Source organism: Puma concolor, chromosome B4 (assembly GCF_028749965.1).
Source record: "Puma concolor isolate L17-30 chromosome B4, mPumCon1.1.hap2, whole genome shotgun sequence".
In the NCBI taxonomy this organism is placed as follows: Eukaryota; Metazoa; Chordata; class Mammalia; order Carnivora; family Felidae; genus Puma; species Puma concolor.
The window spans coordinates 69,228,845-69,251,065 of record NC_141673.1 but is presented as its reverse complement, the minus strand read 5'-3'; the positions used below and the strand labels follow the sequence as shown (position 1 = coordinate 69,251,065).

Genomic DNA, 22,221 nt, shown 5'->3' with positions numbered 1-22,221 from the left:
TTTTAAATCTCTGAGGGTACCTGATCTCCTTCTGAGTTCTCTTCCTTTGCCACCATTTTTGCTTAACCTAATTTAAATGGATTTTCTTTACTGTTACCAGAAACTTAACTAAGCCAATTGTCCAGGAAAGAGTATTGCCAAGTCAGGACAGACTGCTCTTGTTCTTTAGTTAGAAGTGTTCCTAGAATATTCCTCGGGTTTACTGGAGAGATCTTTTGGGAATAGCTAACTACCTGGTTATAGAACTGTATTTTCATCTCGAGTGGACCTACCCACCAAATATATTCCTAGTTTCAGATTAATTAAATTGGTATTCTGCTTCATTTCGGTATCCCTTTTCTTTTTGGAATGGCTCAAAGTGTCTGGATTCTGTTAAAACTGGAGTGTGACACACAACCTCATCATCTTTCCCAAGGGCATGTTATTTGTATGCAGTAGGTGTGCAATGAACACTCAGATGAGTAACTGACACCTCTAAGCCTTTTGTTAATTGGGAGGTATTGCATATTCTGCTCTACTTTCTAACCACAAATAATGCCCTCCCACTTAACCATTGCACTTGCAGAAAAATTGTGGCCTTTGCAACCACTCCCAAGCACACCTCGTGCTGTATCTTCTTTTGTTTTGGCCTTGGATACTTCACTGCACATGCTCTAAGCTTTGAAGGCTATCAGTAGGCCCTACCTGAACTACCGTTGTGTACCTTAGCAACCCCTCTCCCATCTAGTGTCACTCAGATAAACTTCAGCCTGTCTGTGGATTCGTCTGCAGCCACAGTGCTGATGCTTTCCTGGGACCTCACCTAAGCTGAACTCCACGGGACTTCTTCCTAGGCCTATTTCAGCACCCCTTAGTTTTATCTGTGCCTCAGCATCAGCTGAGGTAGGTTTCTGGGGTGGGGGTGGGGGTGACCTGTGGGCTGCCCTCCAGACCTATGGAATCAGACTGTGTAGCTGCACTCATAAAAAGCTCCCAGGTGATCCTGATGCACTACTGGCCTACCCACAGCAGGCCCAACTCTGGGTCCTTGGGAGGCCTTTCAGCAGGTTCTTCCTTCCCTCTTCACACTTTTAGGAACTTGAAAACTTTTTTCTGACCATTCTCATCATACTCCTTACCATTATATGGACACCTCAGTAGGTCCTGATGTAAAATACATCAGAGACTGTTTATCCCATTACCTCAAAGAAAACACGGACTACTCAGGATTAAGCATGTATTTATTTTAGTTCAGTTAAAACAAACATACATTGTTTCATTGAAACGGTGTAGCACTCTTTGCCAACAAGTCCTAGTGGAAGTGTTGGCCTCTAACAGTACAGTGGGGGTATTTACACTATATACATAAAGCTAACACACCCAGGTTCTCAAAGATCTTTCATTACACTAGATCACATTTGATTTCATTACACTAGATCACATTTTGAAACTACTGCATTTTGAAAATTAGACCTTATTTAAAATTTAAATAAGAGATCTGAATTTGCACCAAGTTTTCATGAAAAAATGTGATGTTCATCCAGTCTGTTTATTGCAAATACAACTTAAAGAATACTTTAAGGTTTTAGTGTTTACATAATTTGTCAATTTGTTTATATTGAAATCTCTGTACAGGTACTTTGGGGACAATTCTTATAGATACATAATGTGAATTCATCAAAATGCAGTTAAGAAACTTACAGGAATATATACACTTGAACCCAGACCCAAACCTGACATTATATACATTATATATTACAAATACATATGGACAGACAATGTATGTACAGATTATCATAAATATTGAAAAATAGGTTAGCTTTAATGGATTAATGCTGTTCTATAAATAACATTACAGTTATAACTGAAACATCCACGGAAGACAGTAATGCAAAATGAGGTGACAAGACAGTGGTTTTAATACTGAAGACTGCTCATTAATGGGAATTCACTGTTTAGGAACCTCAAGGCAGACAAGATAGCTCCAAGAATATCATGCAATGGAATTTACTCTAGGCAGTTCATTTTGAACCTCAAACGGCCAAAGAGGATTGAAGGAGCCTCCCCACATCAATTCACTGTGAGAAGAAAATTCTTTTTTCCATTCCTTTCTGGTTGCCATGGTAGTTTCTCCCACATTGAAAGGATGTAAACTGTAGAAAACAACTCTACTTGGTATATTCCCTGGCAGGTCTCAGATACAAAGTCGGCAATCCTTCCAGGAACTCAAGTAGAAGTGCCAATTCTTGGTCTGAACTAGAGGTGAGGTTCTGGATTTGAAGGGAGTGCCAAAGCCCAATTAAATGAAAGCAGTGCTGTAGAATCCATCTTCTCACTGCCTTTCTAGATGGTCCCCAATTACTCAATTTTTGTAGAAACAAAAATGGACCATTGGTTTCACCCAATGTAGCACTACAAGACGTCTTCCAGTTCCATCCACAAGGGTCTTTACAGACACATCCTGTCTGCAATTTACTCACATATAATACAAGAATGTGTAACAAGAACCATGTCTGCCACATTTCTGGCCCTTGCCTACAACTAGAAATGCTTAGTTCAAGAGAAAACCTTAAGAGCCAGATGACCAATTAATGATTCCATTATTTGCTTCCCTCAACCACTAATGGAATTATGTATATACTGGATTTTAGACATTATGCCTGATGAGCAAAGTACCACATTATTTAATATATTCACCATACACCATAACGTACAATAAATGTGCTCTTAAAGCCAAGTAATTTTTTTCACTTCTAACTGGCATTGAAATGGCAGGGTGCACATGCAGTTGGACCAACTCCTTACACTCAGGTTGCACTGGTTTCCCTAGCTAACCACTTGTTGGATGTAAACAATTCTGTGTTGTACAAGAATGAGATGACAATCCAGTGCAAATGAGTTTTTAAAAAATTACTGCATGAGAAACCCAGTGGCCTATACAAAGAGAACTTATACCAAATATCGGTGTAACCTGTGAAATTAGACCTCTACTGCAGACAAAACATGAACACAACTAAGCCATACATTATCAAGTAATTCACACTTCCAGGAGCAGATGAGCATTTTGAAAAGTTGCACTCTCTGGATACAATAGTTTTGGCCTGTAGCCATCAAATGCTCATTTTCCACTGCTGGAAGCAATGTCAAAAAAGGGCTGGCCCAAAAAACCCAGAGCTGTCAATACAACTCTGGAGACAGATGCAACTGAATAAACCCTGTTTTACCCAATTGCACTATTTGGTACCTCAAAATTAGTTATTTTACTTTCCACAGAAATATTTGCATTGTATCTTCCATTCTAACAGACTGAAGCCATAAATATCTCAGTCTGAACGAAGCAAATTATTTGGGGCCACAGAAGAAAAGTGATGAACAAGTTCACCTGATTTGGTATAACAATATTCAATTATTCTTTAATGGTGAAGTCTGAATGGAAAAAACTATGCTCCTATTCATGGTACAATTTTTCATTACATCATTTTCTCTAAAAATTTTTTGGGTAAAAAAAGTATTTGGCTTATTATGCCTACAAAAAGGCAAATAATTTCATAATACTAACATTTGTTTTTAAATACCAATGAGTTTTTCTTAATGGAATTTGTTGACAGTTGTTTTTGGAGAAGGTTTAAAAAAAAAGCAATTTTTTTAAAAGTAAAATAGTGCTTCTGAGGTCTTTAAATATTTTTGGTACAAAAACATAATAGTGTTTTCCTCAATGGTTATTTCAATACTTTGCTGTAAATTAATAAGAACTGTTTCTCACATCGAATGGTTCCATTAGGCACATTCAAGTAAAATCATAAAATATCCAAGTTAAACAATGACACAGCCAAACATGTGGCTTGATAAGAGTTCGTCCATTCTCTGGAATGGAATAAAATTGTCACTTCCATTAACCCGAGACTCGTGGTTTTGTTGTTAATATCCATTTCTAGTATACAGAATAATTTCTTTAAAAAGAAAAAAAAAAAGTTCACTTATTCTGCACTCAGAAGAACCAGCGAGGAATCTGCACTTCAAAAGGAAGTGAAACTGAAAACATTAGGTGAAATTTCATAGTGAGTTGAGTTGACTCAACACTGGCATCAAGTGGACTATGGGAGTTTCAGTGGTGCCAGTTAATGGCCACCTCCATGGGCATTGTGCACCCAATCCAAAACAATCAAGGCCATGCTTCCGGTCATCACCACTATGCCACTTAATAGGAAGAACACAGCCTGCAATGAGCAAAGAGAAATTGATCAGCAAGCAAAGAAATATATCCACTCAACATTCCTTCTTACTTTTAAAAACAGTCTTGTAATTACTAAAATTACGCTGACAGCATTTCACATACCTTGCTAACTTGCTAAAGATATTTAAACTGTTGTTAAGGTACCAGGGGGTTACCTGTAGTACAAAATAAGTCTACTTTTGAAATCTTCCAAAGTTTTGCTTTTTCATTCCTTTGTCTCAAATGAAAAGGTAAATAAATGTTCTGTGCTTAATAAACTCCTTCATGTAATAGAATGGGACTGATTTTTTGTTTTGGGTTTTTTGCATTTTTTAAAGCAAAAACTTCAATCACAGAATCAAACCGAAGTCATCCTAAAATGCAGCCTGCATCAGAGCCAGAAGTTTTCCAAAGAGACAGGAGTAACTTTACTCCTAATTCTACCCCCTGCAATTATTGCCACTATGTATTTTGAATAAAACAAGATGGCGGTTTTTTTTTTTATAAGCAATTCTAGTTCTTTAATCAGACTCGAATTGTAGCAGAGTAACAACTAAAAAGCAGTCTTCTCCCTAAATAGCCCCACCACCAGTTAACATATCATATTCTTTTTTTTTTTTTTTTTTTTTTAGCGTTTATTTATTTTTGAGACAGAGAGAGACAAAGCATGAACGGGGGAGGGTCAGAGAGAGGGAGACACAGAATCTGAAACAGGCTCCAGGCTCCGAGCTGTCAGCACGGAGCCCGACGCGGGGCTCGAACTCACGGACCGCGAGATCATGACCTGGGCCGAAGTCGGCCACTTAACCGACTGAGCCACCCAGGCACCCCTAACATATCATATTCTTTGTAAAATTAGTTGTTATTCCACTTTAAAGTACGTTATGGCACTCTGAAGTGTTGTGACAGCTCCCCACAGCTTTGCTTTGAAGATGGTTAGTTCTGTTCTCTCCTTTAACAAGAAGGCCTATTTGAGTGTCTGTCACAAGGGGCACTCCAGCAAACACCAGTTAAACTACTACTGAAAGCTGAGTCAGTATCTCCACTCTTTATCTCTATTCCTCTCTCTAAAATATCTCAACAGCTTTCCTGCAATTAACTTAGGCTTGCATTAGAAGCAAAATGGTCTTTCACCGCCCGTCCCCCAACCTTCCACCTGTATGCAGAATATACCATTATAGAACTATTTGCTAGAAACTCATAAGTATAACCACAACAAACAGCTAAGAGACTAAAATTAAAACCAGGTGAGGAAATTCTGGTTAGAAGATTACAGTTTCTGGTAGTCAGGGTATCTCACTCACCCCAATCTTCTGTACGGATTTCATAGGTTCTTTCTTCACTAGCTTGATATAAAAGGCAGATGGAAGAATAAAAATCAACATAGCAGCTGCAGATGCACCTGTAAAAGAAAATTTTCTTGACAAATTGTCTTGACAAATCAGTGAGTCGCTTGTCATTCATTTTTTAAACTTTAAAATCCCTGATATGTGAAAAAACTTCTGACACTTGCTCAAACTTACCAATGAAACCAAAGATGTCTCTAATAGTTGGGACAAAGATAACAAGCAAATTGGTAAACGCCAAAATAGACACTGTAATGAGACTATGACGCCACCAACTGAAATCTTTTGCTGCACACAACAAGTGAGTTATGGAACTCCGGATCTGCAAAAGAAAACGCATACAGAAATTACAATTCCAGCTTTGAATTAATGGGAGAAAAAAATCCCAAATAATGGGAAATATATCTAAAAAAGCAGCTTTCTAAATTGTTAAATTGTGTCCCTTCCTCTGCTGCTGTTTCTTTAACATCTGGATGCCGGAAGATCATTTTAGATCTTCAATTATGGAAAAAATGCCCCAAGATGTTTGGAAAATCTACAAAGTTAAAAAAAAAAAAATCCCTCGAAAACGACCATCAACTTGGTGTTGCTCACAAATCTCCACATGTTTAAAAACGCATTCCTACTGAATGAAAGCAGAGCAGGGAGGGGATTACTTACCGGGAAAATCACTACTGGTACTGTCAGAGTGACAGCCACTAGCACAGCCAGCCGAACGATGAGGAGGAGGATATCAGTTCCCATGATAGTAGAGTAGGTATGAAGCAATTCTGACTCCACATGTTCTATGGGGAAAGACAAAAAAACAAAACAAAAAAAAAAAAGCTTCAAGTGTGCCATTTCCTCTAGAGATCAGGTAGAAAATCTAACAAATCTAACTTACAGCAAATTTACACCAGTTATTAGCTACTCACAAAACGACTATAAACTAAGAGGCTAATAAGATTAATTTGGAATTAGGGTTAATGCAATTAAAATAACATTGAAGGGAAATTTTCCTAAATACCAAGCAGATTTAGCCACATGACCCCCATCAAAAACAACAGGAGCTAAATAGCTAAATCCCATGGTCTGGCTTACAGTTTGTGTTGTATAACAGAAAGGTGATTGGAAGAGGAGGTGGGGAGGATGAATGTAGGTGCAAGCGCATCACATACAAATACCATCACATGACTAATGAGATGAACCTGGACTTGAGAAGTCACAGATTAAATACACTATATTCCTATAGTCTAAAGCTCCAAATTCAGGTTCTCATCACAGATATGAAATATACCAAAATAGACAGAATACAAGTGATAGATTATACACAAGAAAGTATCGATTTTATTTCACAAAGTGTCTTTTTCTGAAATCCAGACATTATTTACCATAAAATGTCAGGTATCCAAAGAGGGCAGCAAGCAGGTACATGAGAAACATAGCGAAAAATGAAATCTTGGACACATCCATCATTCTTCTACGGCTGCGGCTGTGTAAGTTCAGAGAAAAATACAAATCTGTATTTTAGCAGTAGTTATCGCAGTAATCTAATACTTTTCTAACTTTCCCAACGAATGTATATAAAAATAAGTAAAGCACTCACCCTTTCAGCTCTTCATAAATGGGAAGAATAGCAGGATGACAGACAAATGAAAAGGTCAAAATTGGCACAGCGTAGACAGTCTGCAAAAAATAAAGTAAAAATTTACTTAAAATCCTTATGGAACACGTTGTGTTACCACAGTTTTGCAACTTCTATTTTGTATTAATGAATTTTAGGATCAGAACCTCAAAGTCTCCCTTGCATAATTAGATTCCCTTCTAATCTGTTCACTAAGTGTGACCAACATCCTAACTTCTAAATGTGTCAATTATTAACATCATAGGATTAGTTCATTTCTCCATCTATATTAAGATACAAACCTACGGCTTTCTTCTCAGTCCTCAATAATTCAATAACTAGCTACTCATGGTTGAAGAGTAGCTATTAACTCTCCTCCCTTTTCCTTGGGAACTAATTTCTGGTGGAGAGTTTCCCTCTCTTCTTCCCTAAAATCTTACTTTAAGGAAATAAAGACTATATTCAGTTACCTGGGAGTTGAAGATAAAATAACGTGGTTTGCAAGTATCGTCATCAGTCACATTAAATACCATCTCAGGTGCAAAAGCTGTTGGCTGTGTTAAGGTGCTGTTTACGGTTTCGTTAATTATCAAGGCAACTTCCACAGGACAAGGGATCTGGAATTTCTTGCAAATCACCTGAAAACATTATTTTGCATTTGTTAAATTGAATAATTTTGCATTTGTTAAACTGAATAGTGTGACTGGGCTCATAAGAGAATCTCTAGTGTTACAGAAAAATTATACCTACCACAATCAGAAAGAACATCATGCACAGTAAGGAAAGGCCACTGGTATATCCCAAATATCCTGTAAGAGGGGCAGAAATTAAACTTTAATTCAGCAGATTGCAGGCAAATATATTTTCTCAACTAAATAACTCAATGCTGCCTAGAAGACTTTAGTATGAACACAATACGAAATTTCTAATTCTTATATACCCAGGTATAGAATTATGTAAAAATAAATAACAGAAAGAGTGGAAACTTTCATTTTGTATGATTATTTATGAAGCAGAGATATTATCAAATGTCAACAAGACATTCTAGCCCCTGGCCACAGGATTTTGAAAGGCCTACACAGGGGTGTATTCTCCCGCTTCCAAAGTTATGTGTTGGGGACCTTTTGGCTTTCCGTTTCTATTAAGAGCAAGCCAACTAGCTGGTGAGAGGCTCATTTCAATTCTTTTGAGAGGAGTTTGCTCACCTAAGTTTCTCAGCAGTGACAGAGGAAGAATGAGCACCAGCGACACCAGCAAAACCAAATAGTCACCGTTCAGATACCACAGTCTGAATTAAAGAAAAGAGAAACAAGGTCAAAACCAATCACGAAAATCCCCAGAACGTTAGACACATCTTCTCCTGGGACTCATTTTATAGAAATACTATAAAAATAAACACACAAAAAAGACAAGTTTGGAAAAAGTGCCGCTTATTCACAGACAGAGCATAGGCAGGAATAAATGTCTAACTCTGTGCTAGCTGAATATTCACTCAGGTTAGAAATGGGGTGTGAACAGTATAACTTTTGTCCCACTGTCTGCTCTGGGAAGGCTGCCAGCTGATTCATAACATAAAATGCTTCTTAAAGGCTTGATACTAATGTAAGGAACAAAGCAGCATTGTTAGGCCAGTAATCTTATCTTGAAGCATTTTTAGAAGAACTGTACACCAACTCTGTAACAGATAGCTTTAGAGCCTGCAATTTTTAATGCTAGAGACAAGAAAATTTAAAACAAGTTTCTTTCAGACATCCATTAGCACAAGTACTTATTCAACACGTCAACAAGGAGACTTTTTCATACTAAGGTAAAATACACAGGCAAAGAAAAGACAACAAAACCCAATTCCCCAAACCAGGATTTATTCCAGGTTGTCAAAAGTATGTTGTGACACCATGACCCACCTTGACTCCAAAAACAGTCAAAAGGTCCCTTCTGAACTTAGAGAAAAGATTACCCATGTGTCCTAAGAGTTCTAACGAGGTCTCTTCCTTTCCAGGTAATCAACCATACCCTCTTTTAAATAGCCGTTTCCAAATTCTAAATGCCCTGTGAATTCTACTCCACTTACTTCGGCAACAAAGACCCCACAGAAAACTAGTGTTTAAGGTGGCTTATTAAATTTCTCAAGCCAAAGAGATAACCACATTGCTCTACTTTGAGATAATGAGCTGCAGGCGGGCAAGTGAATGATCCTTCCCCATGTTTACTTTAGATAAAAACCTGTTCCTCCACTGGGAGGAATAACTTTGCTACAAGGATAAGGCTTCCACAGTGTGGTCATACATTTTCTGGTATTATACATTTTGAACAGATTTAAGCTTTAAGAATTTCAAATTTACAAAAAATCAGACAGGATTGGTCTTTAACATTACTCAAAGCTTCAACCTCACTTAGGTTGGAGTATGTGTTATTCAGCTACAATCTCTCAATGAATATAAAAAAGTGAAGTTCTAGAAAACCTGTTTTCACACACAGGTTACAGAAGTTATTCAGAGTTACAGCACTAGCTTCAACCTGCCCTCTTTCTTAAGAGTTCAGCTCAGTTGATGGGGGACTTCTTGCTCAATTTCAACAGGAACACTTATGGAAAAATTATTGGTAATTATTTTGTATCCAACTTTGATAAAATGTATCTAACCATTTTAGACTATAATTTTTCTTATGAGTAACCTTACTTAGCACCTACCCAGTTGTATCTTCAATGTTCATTAATGCCTGGATCACCAAAGGTAACTCATATTTCACTATGAAGAGGTAGCTTGACATAGCTGGAGGAAAACAAAATTATACCATTACAAGTGCAAAATGTGGCATGTGACACCGAAAGTAACGTGTCACCACTCTGTGCTACACAAAGAGCAAAAAGTCTACCCAAATCACCTTTTAAAAATCCTTACCTCCAATGTTCTGCATTGTGATTGATCCAGAGGCCGCAAGCTTTCCAACTAATCCAAATGCTTTATGTCCCAACTGTTCGTATAATAAAGACCCTGTAATATGAAGAACACAGAAGCATGAAGGGAGAAAATCGTGACAGGCATAAATTGTTTTAGAAATCTCAAGAATGCTACCATACCTCCTTCATTGGCAGTTTTCAAAAGGAGATGAACAGAATACAGGGAAAATATGGACACAAATGTCAAGAGAATTCTGATGAAGAGAAGGAAAAGGCACAGGGTTATCAATAAGCACAGCTGTATTTAAAGACCATTCTTTTGCTTGTAGCTACACATTAAATATGGAACGTAACGTGTCCTAATAGTTCTTGCGCTAGACAGAAAGCCTCCAAGGACTGGTGTTTACTCTCCTGGCTAGAGTGTCATCTTTTCTTACCTGGTACTAAAAACTTGCACCGTGTCTCAGGTGTTAGTTCTACAATACTGGTTAAAGCAGGGGTTTACCTACGGACTCAAAGGTGTCGGGAGACCCAGGAAAACTCAACTTTAAGGTGGTGGACTCATGAGACTTGAACTTTGATTCTGGCACTGTAATATTTAACTGTATCCTTGCCACTTCTCTGCATTTTAATAGTTCCTTTTATCTATAAAATGGTGGTAATTATCTGCCAGTAAACCCAGCCCACAAGGCACTTGTGAAATGCAACGGAGACAGGTTCAGGAAAGATCTTGAGACCACCTGGACTACATAAATAAGAGGAGGAATGGGACTATAAAGGGAAAAGAGATAGTCAGGCACAGCTTTACAAACAACTGGGCACAAGTCAGAGAAGTAACCACTGTGACAATATACCATATTGCCCACCATGGTGTAAATACAGGCCCAGTAATATGACAAAGTTAAACAATGCCTGTGCTAGAACAAGCAGGCTATCAGTTGACTGGGCTATCTCCTCCCCTCCATCTGGTGGAACAGAAAAAAAGTTAAAAAATAGGGAGGAACTAAAGGTTCCCTAATGTCACTTAGTTTTAAGGGCACAAGTTCTTTCTCATTGCAGCTTTACTTTCCCCCCCTCCTGGGTAAGCCAAGAAAAGTATGGATTTCATTTTATTAAAAAGAACAACAACAAAAAAAAGTCAAAACCAGAGAAAGCACAGAAAACTCTGCAAACAAGAGAGCCCCTTTTTTTGATTCTGTACACGAACACTGAATATGGTACCATATCAGGTCTGGCAAAGAACCGGATGTCTGTTAGTTAAAACCTACGTGGTTGCATTAAAACTGCCATTCTCATGCCACAGGTTTCATGGGGTCTAGTCTGAGGTGGAAAAATGACACCATCAGCCTTACTTTTACTTCTAACTGTACAAAGTTGTTGGTGTAATCAAAAGCAATGTTCAAAGTATGTTGACAAGTTCAGCCCTTCTTTCTTACACTGAAATTACAATGAGGGATGAATGGACTTCATAACCTTTGAGGTCACTTTCAATTTCAAGACTGAGTCTGCCTAATAAGCGTAGCTAGAGTTGTTTAACCAGACTATGGCAGCCACGTGGCTTTTGGCCCATTTACCTCCATACCTCTATATCCTCTAAATATACCTTGTAAGATACTGATGGGATTAAACACTCACTTCATCACTCCTGATGTTATTTAACCATTTATTAAAAAGGTTAATCAAACACAGAGACTTTACCAAAGTATAGGTAATTTCAAAAGTGCAAGGGTAACATCAGAATTTTGTTTTCACTTATGAAACAGGTGCCATTTTGTCTTGTGTAATTATATCATATAACCATACCAGCAGCCTTTAAAGACTATCTCTGGTTTTTATAATAAGAGCCAGGAAGGACTTCAAATATTTAACAATGACGCCATTCAAGCTCCCCAGTAAAAACTTTGAAACTCTAGGGTCCTTTCGATGTAAATTCCTGGTACTTCCCCTTAGTAAGAATTCTCAAAAGCTTCATGCTAAAGAAGCAAGCTGCTGGAATCCTAGCTTCCAATGCTCAAAGCCAGGCTTAACTTCAGTGTGGAATTTCACCACAAAGCAGAACTTTGCAAAGGTCTGCTTTTCCTTTCATGAACATGCTATTCTGCTGGAGAAAATAACTTGAGTAGATGGCACCAGGCAGCTAACTAAAACACATCTGTCACAAAAGGGACAATTCCATACTCCCTGTAAGGTATAGTTTCCTCATGTGCACAATAAATCACACTATCTTCTACAGAACTTGCCTTAGCCAGGAGCCCATAGGTACTTAACAGCTATGATACAGACATCACTGAAAATGTATGGTCAAATTTACATGTACTTTTGTACTTCTTCTTTTCTGGACATAATGTCCACACTTGTCTTATTTTCCAAGGATTAGTGACCCCACATCAGTTAACAACCACTGTCTTCTATAGCCCCCAAATTCTAGTCTAGGCATTTATGCTAGAAAGCACTGGAATAAATAATTTTAGTTGGGCAACTAAGGAAAAAAAAAAAAAACATTTAAAAGCAAGTACTTATTAAAATATTTATTTCTTTGCTATGGCATGTAGCAACCACACAGACCTGAAAGAAATAAATATTAAAAAGGAAAAAAAAAAACAAAAAACAAAACCACACCACATATGGGTTCTTTCAGTGTCCAGAAAATTATGACTCACTTTTCTTAGAACAAATATGTTCCAGGTTAAGCAAATACCACCACACCCTATATATTTTAAAGTCTGTTTTCCTTATGCAAAGGTTCTTGGGGAAACTCATTTATAAACCAATTTGGAAGTACCATGCTTATTAGTATTTTTGCTTTCCATTTTGCCAGAACAAAATTTCTAACCACCTTGGATTTATCAATAGTTCTTCACAATTCAACCCGTTACAACTTTTAACTATTCCAATTGATTTAAAGACTGTTGGTTTAATTATTAGTTTTAAGTGTTGTCCTACTTCTTCCTAATTGGCTTTCTTGGTATCATGCAGTTACACATCAGAATAAAGAGGTTTTTGGATTTTTCATTTTAAATTTCACACAAATGATTTTTAAGTCAACTACTTCAACTGTAAATTCCATCTCTGGAGCCAAAAGTATGTTTTATTGTCATATTAACTGCCCTGCATGGCAGACTCACTACTTACACATACTTACATAAAAAGAGCAATTCCAGTATTAGCCATGGCATAAGAAAGCCCAAGGATTCCACTGCCCACAATCGCATTGCTCAGATTAAATACTGACATTCCAAAGGAAGTAGTACCTGGATGCTACATAGAGGGAAAACGATAACCAAACATATAACAATAATTAAATGGAGAAAACCAGCTTTGGGCAAGTTAGATTGAAATCTAAACGTAAAACTATTCTTTTACTCCATAAAGCCACAGACACACAAATTATTATTTTCAACTTACAAAGTCTGTTTCATACTTCTTCTTTCCCAAATTCGATTCAAGTAAGAAGTTCTGGTTTTCAGGATCTACATCTGCATAATGGCTGTGAGGTTAAAAAGAAAAAAAGAAGAAAAAGGGTAAACCTGAACTGTTTTTGAAATATACAACGGAATGCCTGAACACAGACTGCCCTTTAGTGCTGTCACACACCTTTAGTAAAACGCCTAAAAATTAAGTAGGAGTCGACTTTCACACGAAATACTGTCACTGCGACAATCGGATACTCTTTCAGAGATTACACACTCTCCAAATGCTACAGTAAATTAAAGCAACAGAAGCAGAGTCGGGGGTAAAGAACCCCGGGCCCCCTCCCCCCCAGCCGTTTTAAGAAAAAAAGCACACAACTTCTCCTACCTTTTCAGAGCAGCTTGCTTGGTGGGATAGGAGTAGTTGAAGTCGCTGTTGGAACTGTAGCTGCTGCTGTCCTCATCCGGGGAAATATTGAACCTTCCCATTTCGGCTTTCTTCATGCTGGCACCGGGAGGAAATAGGGTACAGCGATCAACACTGGGCTCCTTTTGTCCTTGGCAGTGCACCGGCCCGCGCGGCTGCCTGCGAAGAAGGTAGAGGCGGCGCGTCAGGACTGCAGCGCCCGCCCGCCCGCCGTGGTCACGTGACGCCGCGGGGAGGCGCAGCGCGGCTGATTCATCCCCGGCCAGGCGAGTGGAAAAGTACCAGCCGAGCGAGATGGGCGGGGGCGCGCCAAGGGGCGGAAAAGTACAGACAGCGAAGCCGCGAAGAACAAAGATGGTCCCACCGCGGCGATGTGCCCGCAGAGGCCCGTGCCCTTCGGACCCTCTCCAACGGATTTTGGTACTGCACCCTCTCCATTATCCCAAGTATGAGGAGTGGGGTGCAAGGGGGCTGTTTTGCTTTTCCTCCAGCCTCTCTGGTCGTGCACAGGCACGCCGGGCATTGGTTAGGTGTGCGCGCACCCCAGGCGCACAGCTCCCCGTTTCTAGGATTTGCAACAGCAGTGCGCGTAATCCGTCCCTTCGTGCCCACGGTCCCCACACGGGGAATTGCCTCTGCGGCACATAGCGGACTCGAAGAGGGCATAAAGGGCTGACAGGAGTCCTCTCTCGAGAAGGGGAGAACACCCGTTCCCCAGCAAGCAGAGGCGGCGAGGGTTTGTTTACACGCGCACGCCCGTGCCCTCGAGCACACTCGTCTACAGGCATTTGGCTCGCGAGCGCTTCGCCCGGCTGGCCCCTCCTATGCCCGGAAAGGAAACTGATGCAATATCGATCGCCGATTATCAAATGTTCCTGGCCCGTCTTCCCCAACCGTGGCCTCTGTATACCAGAAGCCCGAACCCACCTCCTCTGCTCCCAAATTCCAGGACCCCTCGATTTAATTTTTTTATTAATGCAAATCAGTCACAAGACTTGCCGCAGCGGGGCCGCGGGCCGGGCTGGTTCCCCTCCCCCTAACGGGAGGATGCGGCTCCCCTCCCGGCGGGCACGCGGCCCCCACGCCGCGCCCCTCCCCCGTCCGGAGGAGGGCGGCGACCCCCTTACGGGCCGGGGTCGAAGACGGGCCCCGCCGACCACAAACGCCAGTCCTGGGAGGAAACGACCCCCGCAGCTGCCTTCCAGCCGCGGCCCCTCCCGGACGCCCCTCCCCCACTCCCGCTTGGGCCCGCGCCCTTTGCACAGACGCCCCCGCTTGCGTTACCTCGGTGGTCTCGGCTTTCGTATCCCGGAGACGTCACGAAAACGCCTTCAGTGGGGTTTTCTCAGCTAAACAAAAATCGCAAAACAAAAACAAAACCAAAAAAAAAAACCCAACAATAGGCAGGAAAAATAATTTTAGCAAAAAAAAGGAAATGGCAAATTGCCGCCCCAATCGTCCGGCGTCCGCCGTCTCAAGGGAAAGGCTCGAGTGTACGGGAACGCGTGGTTCGGCTGCCAGCGGTGCTGTGGGTAAAGTGCTCCAGGACGGCGGCGTCGCGCGGCTCTGAAGCTGCCCGCCGAGCAGCGGGTTATAGCGGCCGCCCAGGAGGACGCGTTAGGGGGCGGGGCCGCAGCCGCCGGGGTGCTGTCTCTTTGTATATCAACACCACCTGGGCTCCGCCCCCGGCCCGCCCGGGCCCGCAGGCCCCGCCCCGTCCCACCCCTCTACCCGCGGCCCAGTCGGGGCCGTAGCTCCGCCCGCTGGCGCCCCCCGCCCTCCGGAGAGCCAAACCCCACTCTCTCCGGTCTCCTAGTCAGCCCGGAAAGACCCCCCATGCTCATCTTGGCCTGTTCATGTCAACCTCGATATGTGCCCAACACATGCGGTTGTCTTTAAGGAGCCTTCTGCTTCATTTCCCTCCCGTCCGAGTTACCAGCAGTCTTTGCTTTCTCCTCCAGGCTTTTTGGGGACACATCCCGCCCACCCAACTCTCTCCTGCCTGTTATTTTGTGATTTACTTGGGGTTTTTCTCTCGCAAACTTGGACTAACGCAGCAACGTTGTCTCCATGGTCGATTTCTGTTCTCGTTCTTTCTTCTCTGTCTAGACCTGCTTTCACTCTTCAAAACTAGCCTGGTGGGGCCAGCTCCATGTCGGTCTATCCTTTTTGTATGAACGTGGAAAACCCTAGTAGGGGAAAAACTACATGCCGACCAGCAAGCCAGAGACCCTTTGAAAGGGGATCCCAGATGGGCCTCCGGGGTGGGGGGAACCGCTCTTCTGAGAAGGTGTAGGAGTTCCCAGTTTTCCTTTCGCAGACACATTTCACTCATTCCACCACCCCCAGGCCCAATTTGAGAGCACTTCTCACCTCGCCTTTCTTCCCTCGTATTTACAAAGGCGCTGCCTCCACTGGAATGCTAGTCTGGAAGACTTTCTCCCGACCGAGCCCGTCCTTCCCTTCCAGTGGTGATGTGGTCTTGCTGAGCCAGGCAACTAGGGGGCCCCTTCGCTGCGGAATACTCTGTGCTGCCGAAAGGCAAGAGTCCATCCCTTGCTGGAAACAAAGGCCCCTTAGGAGAAATGCTTGTTGAATGAATGAATAAACAAACGAGTTTGACCTACTGCTGTCTTCCTTTTGGGGACGTGGGAGAGATTGGGCAGGGCATAGAGGAAAGGGTTGGGTGTGATCACAATTTTTGCTTTCAATGTTTTCCTGAGGAAATCTGTACAGCTGTCTATTTCCGTGGCACGTGAGGCTGCGGATGCCCTGGGCCTGCACCAGTGTTCGTGATTGACAAGGGAGGACCCGATTTCCCCTTTGCACTCCTATGTTCTCCACCCCTTCTGGTGGTCAGACCAGTCTCACAGAAACAATATGCTTTCTTGCTTTAGTGCCCAACTTGCCCTCACCATCACCCAAGGCTTAGTCACAGAGCCTCAGGCTGCCCCCTCTTTCTGCAGGAACTCTTTTCTCAACCATGTGGTGCTGGACTTTTTAAACCTGTGCTGTCTTGTACTCAAAATTGTTGGAGTTTGTTTGTAGTCTGCTCTCCCCGGGGAGATGGTGAACTTCCCCAAGGCAGGTTTGGCATCTGACACACAATCAGGACTGAAAAAACTTACCTTTCTTCCACATTCTTTCCCTAATAACACCAATCAACTCTTCTTGTCAGGAGAGCAATCTTAGTGGTGGGTTAGAGAGGACTCCCTGCAAGTTTCTTTATATCAGGTTTCAACTGATAAAAATCAAAAGGTTTGAAACCACTTTTTCATCCAGGTGAGTCCCTTTGCCCAGTCAGATGTGCTAAGGAAGCCCTCAGGGTCTGTGGTTAGGGTTGGCAAGGTGCACCCTCACAGCTGGATCTCTTGTCCTTTGGACTTTTTGGTGGTTTGTACTGCCACACACACTTAGGCGAACCTGCAAAATTCAGGGTGTGTGTGTGTGTGTGTGTGTGTGTGTGTGTGTGTGTGTGTGTTAGTGCATATGTTGGGGGGAGAGGGCTGTAATCTTGTTCTGACTTCTGTATAAGAACCTGAACAGTAAATGACGAAAAAAGAGAAAAAGAGGGGGAGGTACTGAAACATCTGTTCTTTTATTGTTTTATTGAAAAACATCTTGTTTTTCAAAGGCCGATCTGAGGTCTATCTGCTAAGTCAAGTGACTTCCAATGGAGGCCTGATGTGCTTAGGTTTTTGCTGTTATGCTTTCAGTTAAAATGCATGCGGCACCATGCATTACTAAAAGCAAACCTAAGACAGAAAAATAATCACAAATATCGGTTGTCAACTTTAGATTTTCTTTTTTTAATTTTCATTTTTTATTTTATAGGGGGGGCAGAGGAAGAGAGAGAGAGAGAGAGAGAGAGAGAGAGGGAGAGAGAATCTTAAGCAGGCTCCACACTCAGCTCAGAGCCCTACAAAGGGCTCCATCCCACAACCTTAGAATCATGATCTGAGCCAAAATCAAGAGTTGGATGCTCAACCTACCGAACCGCCCAGGCGCCCCAGCTGTGATTTTCAGAAATGCATTGTCAAGGTAGGGTGTTAGAACTTTCTAGTGAGGATAGGTAGTTTTCTTCTGTAGAATTATGTGACCATTATCACCTGACAAAACACCAGGGGTTTGTTTCCTGAGGGCATAAGGAGTTAACTTTCCCAACCAGTTGTTAAACAACTGACCTTTAAGATGTTCCTCAAAATTCTATTTATCCAGCATTGTACTTTGCCTCAAGTGGGCTGAGATATTTACTTCTTTCTTCCCTACCATTTCCAACTACGGAGTTTCATTCTCAGGTGGGCTTTCGTGGCTTTCTTTGATCTGGCCGTGGCCTATATTTATAGCCCCCACCCTTAGTATTCCTTGTGGTAGGCAGCTCCCTGCCACTACCGTATGTCCAAACTCTATCTTTCCTTTGAGGTTCAGCTTGAATACCAACCTTTCATTAATTTTTCTTTATTTGATGCTATCATTTGAAATTGATCGCATTGTACTTTGAACTTCGTGCTTTAGAAGTATATTTTGTGGGACTTCTTTTTGTGATGTCTATGTACCAGAGTTTATGTTAGTGTCTTTTCAGGGTAGAATCTGGCTAATCATACCCAGCCTAGTCGCTTGTAAAGAGAAGGTCCTTTCTGAGTAGATGGATGAATTAAATAAGTTTTTTTCTCTATAATCACTAACTGAATTATATTTGTTTATTTACCTATTTATGTGTTTAGCTCCCTCACTAGAATGGAAGCTCCTGAAGGCTGGAATTTAATCTTGTGAAAAGTAATAAACGAAAACTTTACTATATGGATTGGGGATGCTAGAAGGGGAGGTTGGTAGGGGGTGCTGGTACCACTCAGTGACAATTACGGAGAAGAATTGTCAGTTACAGACCAAACAGAAGAATTCTCAACAGGAAAGAATCATCATTTACAGGCCCCAACATGAGAAGAAGTACATTGCATCTACTATAAGAGGTTAACCACCCCTGTAACTCAGCCGATGAGAAACTGTCATCACTTGAACTCTTGCTTCTCTCCAATGGACTTTTGTTCAAAACAACCCCTCCCAACTTCCTCCTTCTTCTCCATAAAATAAGGTTCCTCTCTTTTGTTTCTTGGACTTGCCTATGGTTTTGCCTTGACTTGCCTGTCCTGGATTGTAATTCTCTGCCATTCCCAAATAAACCCATTTTTGCTGGTAAAGTAACTGGCAGTTTTATTTTTAAGGTTAACAGTCTGCTTTGATCACTGTTAGTGCCAGCACCCAGAACAGTGCCTGACAATACTTTGTCGAATGAATAAATGGAGGAGTAAAGAGTTTGTGAGGTTTTCTAGGACCAGGAGGAAACATATTATCTAGTGTGTCTATAGGGCATCTCTCTCATCCATTACTGGCCCAAGCAGAACTCTTGATTTCCCTAGCAAAACTGTTCCTCTCCCATTTTTATGATTTAGAAGAGTAACACCACCATGCATGACTTCCTCATGGGGCCTTAGGCCCCAGACCAGGGAGTCATCGTGAGCCGTTCTTTTCCTCAAATAGCCAATCCATCAGCAAATCTTGAGGGCTCTGCCTTCAAATAAATTCAGAATCCTGCCACTTCTTACTACCTCCACTGCTCTGGTCCTAGTCACCTCTCTCCTGAATCACTGCAAAAGCCACAGTCTAACTCATCTCTGGGCTTCCATTCTTGGTGCTCACAGTTCATTCTCCCCCCCCAGCAGTCGGAAAGATCTCAGAATATAAATAAAATCCCTTGCTTAAAGGGATAAATTATTTCCCTTACTTAAGGCCCTCCAGTGACTGCTTTTCACAACCAGAATAAAATTCCCTATTTCTCATTCACCATGGCATTGCCTGGTTGTGCCCTTGCCTACTTCCTCAACCTTACCTCCTACCACTTTTTCTTTTCCCCACATACTAGCCACATTGATTTTATTTCTGTCCCTAAAACACTCTAAGTTATTCCTTTTTCAGGGTTCTGCTCTTGCTCTTTCTTCTGCCTAGAAATCTCCTTGCCTGGATCTGTGTGGTGGTCTTCTCATCACTTAGGTCTCAGTTGAAATGTTACTTCCTCAAAAAACAAAGAAAGAAAAAACTTCCTTGACCATTCCCTAGCAAAAGTTGCCCCTTGCATGAAATCTCCATTTCACCACCGTCCTATGTTATTTTTGATTGCATTTTTTTCATGGTATGAAAACATATTATTTGATCATTTGTTTATTTGCTTATGATCTCCCCCTTCCTGCCTCTCTGCCAGACCCCTTTGTGAAATAACTCCAAGAGGAAAAGTCCTTTGTTTTGCTAATCACTGAATCTTTAGTGCCTGGAACAGCACCTGATATACAGAAGGAGTTCTGTGAATTAGTGAATTCGTATATTTAACTCAGTGCCTAGCAAACAAGAAACTGAATAAACATCTGTTGCAATAGCTTGATGGTGGAAAAGGGCAGGTTTTTCTTGAACCCAGTCTTCTGTAAGCCGGTGTGAGAACTGATCCCAAGACTTGCTTTCTAATGGCTTCATTTCACCTAATTAATATGACCTTTTGCAATGTACAGAGGCTGACATTCTTGTCTGGACAGTATTATTCAAAATTCTGGTCCTGATATTAGCATTGTGAGGAAATACCCTTCCCCAGCTACAGCCCTCCCTTTATTCCAATGACTTACATATTTCTTAGCATTTGCCTTTCCCAAGTTCCTCAACAAATTCCTCACTCGACTCTTTACCCCTTTTTTTCCTTTTCTTATCATTTGGTGTATTTTATTCTTGGCATTCTGTTTTTAGTAGGGGCTCAATAAATGAAGTGTTGTATTTATTTTATCTTTGTAAGACAGCTCTCAAGCCCAAAGCAATACTATTAATTGTGAGCACCCTGGTGACTTTAGGCATGTTTCAATTTTGTGTTTTGGCTTGAAGTCTCCTATGAGGTTGCTGTCAGCTGACAGCTAGGTCTGTAGTTATCTGATGGCCTGACTGGCAAGCCCTATTCAAGATGTGAATGCCAGGAGGTGAGGATGGTTAGGGCTATCCTGGAGGCTGGCCACCACGGAGATGTTGTGAGCAGCAGAAAACCTTTTATTGCAAGAAACACAATATGCAATTAAAAATGGTTTAAGTTATAAGGACTCATATACTATTTCATATAATAGGAAGTCCATGGACAGGGCAGTCATAGGGTTAATTCTTGGCCTTGATAACCTCCTCAAAGATTAACAGCTCACCATTTCTTCACTTTGACATGCTGGAGATGTCCCCTATCATGGTCACATGTTGACTGCAGTGGTTTCAGGGGTCATATGCAGACAGGGCCACATCCACTGACAAGGAAAGGAATGTCAGTTCCGTGAGTCAATTTTATTATGAGAAATAACATTCCCTGGAAGTACTGCTGTAGATGTCTCAGGTCGAAATGACCAGAATTAGGTAACATAGTCATACATAAAAAACATAAGATGTATATCGTGAAGCCATATGTTTGGAAGCATTACCGTTGTGTTAAGTACACACCTCATTTTTTCAGTCAGAAAAGGAAAATCTTGGTGCCCACAGAAACTCAACTTTAAAAATGAAAAAAAAATTAGAGAATTTTACAGATATTTTAGTATAAATGTATTCAATTCCGTCAGGACTGTAGAACTTCCCAGAGTATCAGTACGCTGTTTTTCTCATCTCCCCAAGCAAAGGGGGAAGGAATGGCTCGACTAATGACCTTTTTGTGGTATTTACCCATTGGCCTTTTCATGTGACCCTAGGATGGTCTATTTTGCTAGGTGTGGTATATAATAATGGATGTGAACGAACACACTGCAGAAAGATGAAGGATTTATTGACCATAGTTCTTGCACTGACACCTGCTAATTAGCAATAAGTGGCTTGGAAAGTGAAATGTGAAAGCAAAATCGCAGACGTGAATTCTCACGTACATGCTTCCAGGTTATTTAGAACGTGCCAAGTTTTCACTAAGAATCAAGAATTAAGCTAGAAGACAAGACAACATGGGCATATACTTAGTAAAGAGAAGATTTATGTTTTATCGAATAGTATACTATGCTCCGTTCTTTTGAAAATTAAAATTTTCAGACTCTTAACATTTTCCAAAATAAGGCGATTTAAAAATACCTTTATTTTTATGCTTGTTAGTGGTCTGTTTTCTTGTCCAAAGAGAAACTGAATGATGAGTTCTGCTTAAAACACTCTTAGGCCACAATGGACTTACGTTCGTTCGTTCTAGGCCTTCAGTGAGTTTCTGAAACTTTCTTTGCCCAAGGCTAAGATACTCAAATAGGGGTTTATTAACATTAACATACCTGTAATGCTGGTTCTTAGATGAAAAGCATATCTG

General features: G+C 41.2%; 2 protein-coding genes and 1 long non-coding RNA gene across 7 annotated transcripts in view; 2 read left to right on the top strand and 1 right to left on the bottom strand.

The window, feature by feature from the left end:
- Positions 1-22,221, top strand: part of LOC147579205 (uncharacterized) — a 331,154-nt gene that overhangs the window by 271,183 nt on the left and 37,750 nt on the right. The window lies entirely within an intron of this gene.
- Positions 1,203-16,274, bottom strand: SLC38A2 (solute carrier family 38 member 2). Of its 4 annotated transcripts, none has more exons than XM_086713587.1 (16): positions 16,251-16,274; positions 13,839-14,036; positions 13,446-13,527; positions 13,183-13,298; positions 10,221-10,294; positions 10,042-10,134; positions 9,831-9,912; positions 8,347-8,429; positions 7,892-7,950; positions 7,612-7,779; positions 7,124-7,203; positions 6,909-7,009; positions 6,199-6,323; positions 5,716-5,860; positions 5,497-5,594; positions 1,203-4,196 (listed from the first exon to the last, which is right to left on the bottom strand). In XM_086713587.1, exons 2-16 carry the CDS (start codon positions 13,952-13,954, stop codon positions 4,098-4,100), a joined length of 1,521 nt encoding a protein of 506 aa, XP_086569713.1. In that variant the 5' UTR covers positions 13,955-14,036; positions 16,251-16,274; the 3' UTR covers positions 1,203-4,097. The 4 variants fall into 4 exon arrangements, with proteins under 4 accessions (XP_086569713.1, XP_025786199.1, XP_025786198.1 ...); XM_025930414.2 differs by lacking the exon at positions 16,251-16,274 and adding an exon at positions 15,162-15,520 and having other exon boundaries at positions 13,839-13,955; XM_025930413.2 differs by lacking the exon at positions 16,251-16,274 and adding an exon at positions 15,162-15,519.
- Positions 14,072-16,503, top strand: LOC147579207 (uncharacterized). Its single transcript, XR_015253660.1, has 2 exons — positions 14,072-14,297; positions 16,280-16,503. It is a non-coding gene; the product is annotated as an uncharacterized LOC147579207 (long non-coding RNA).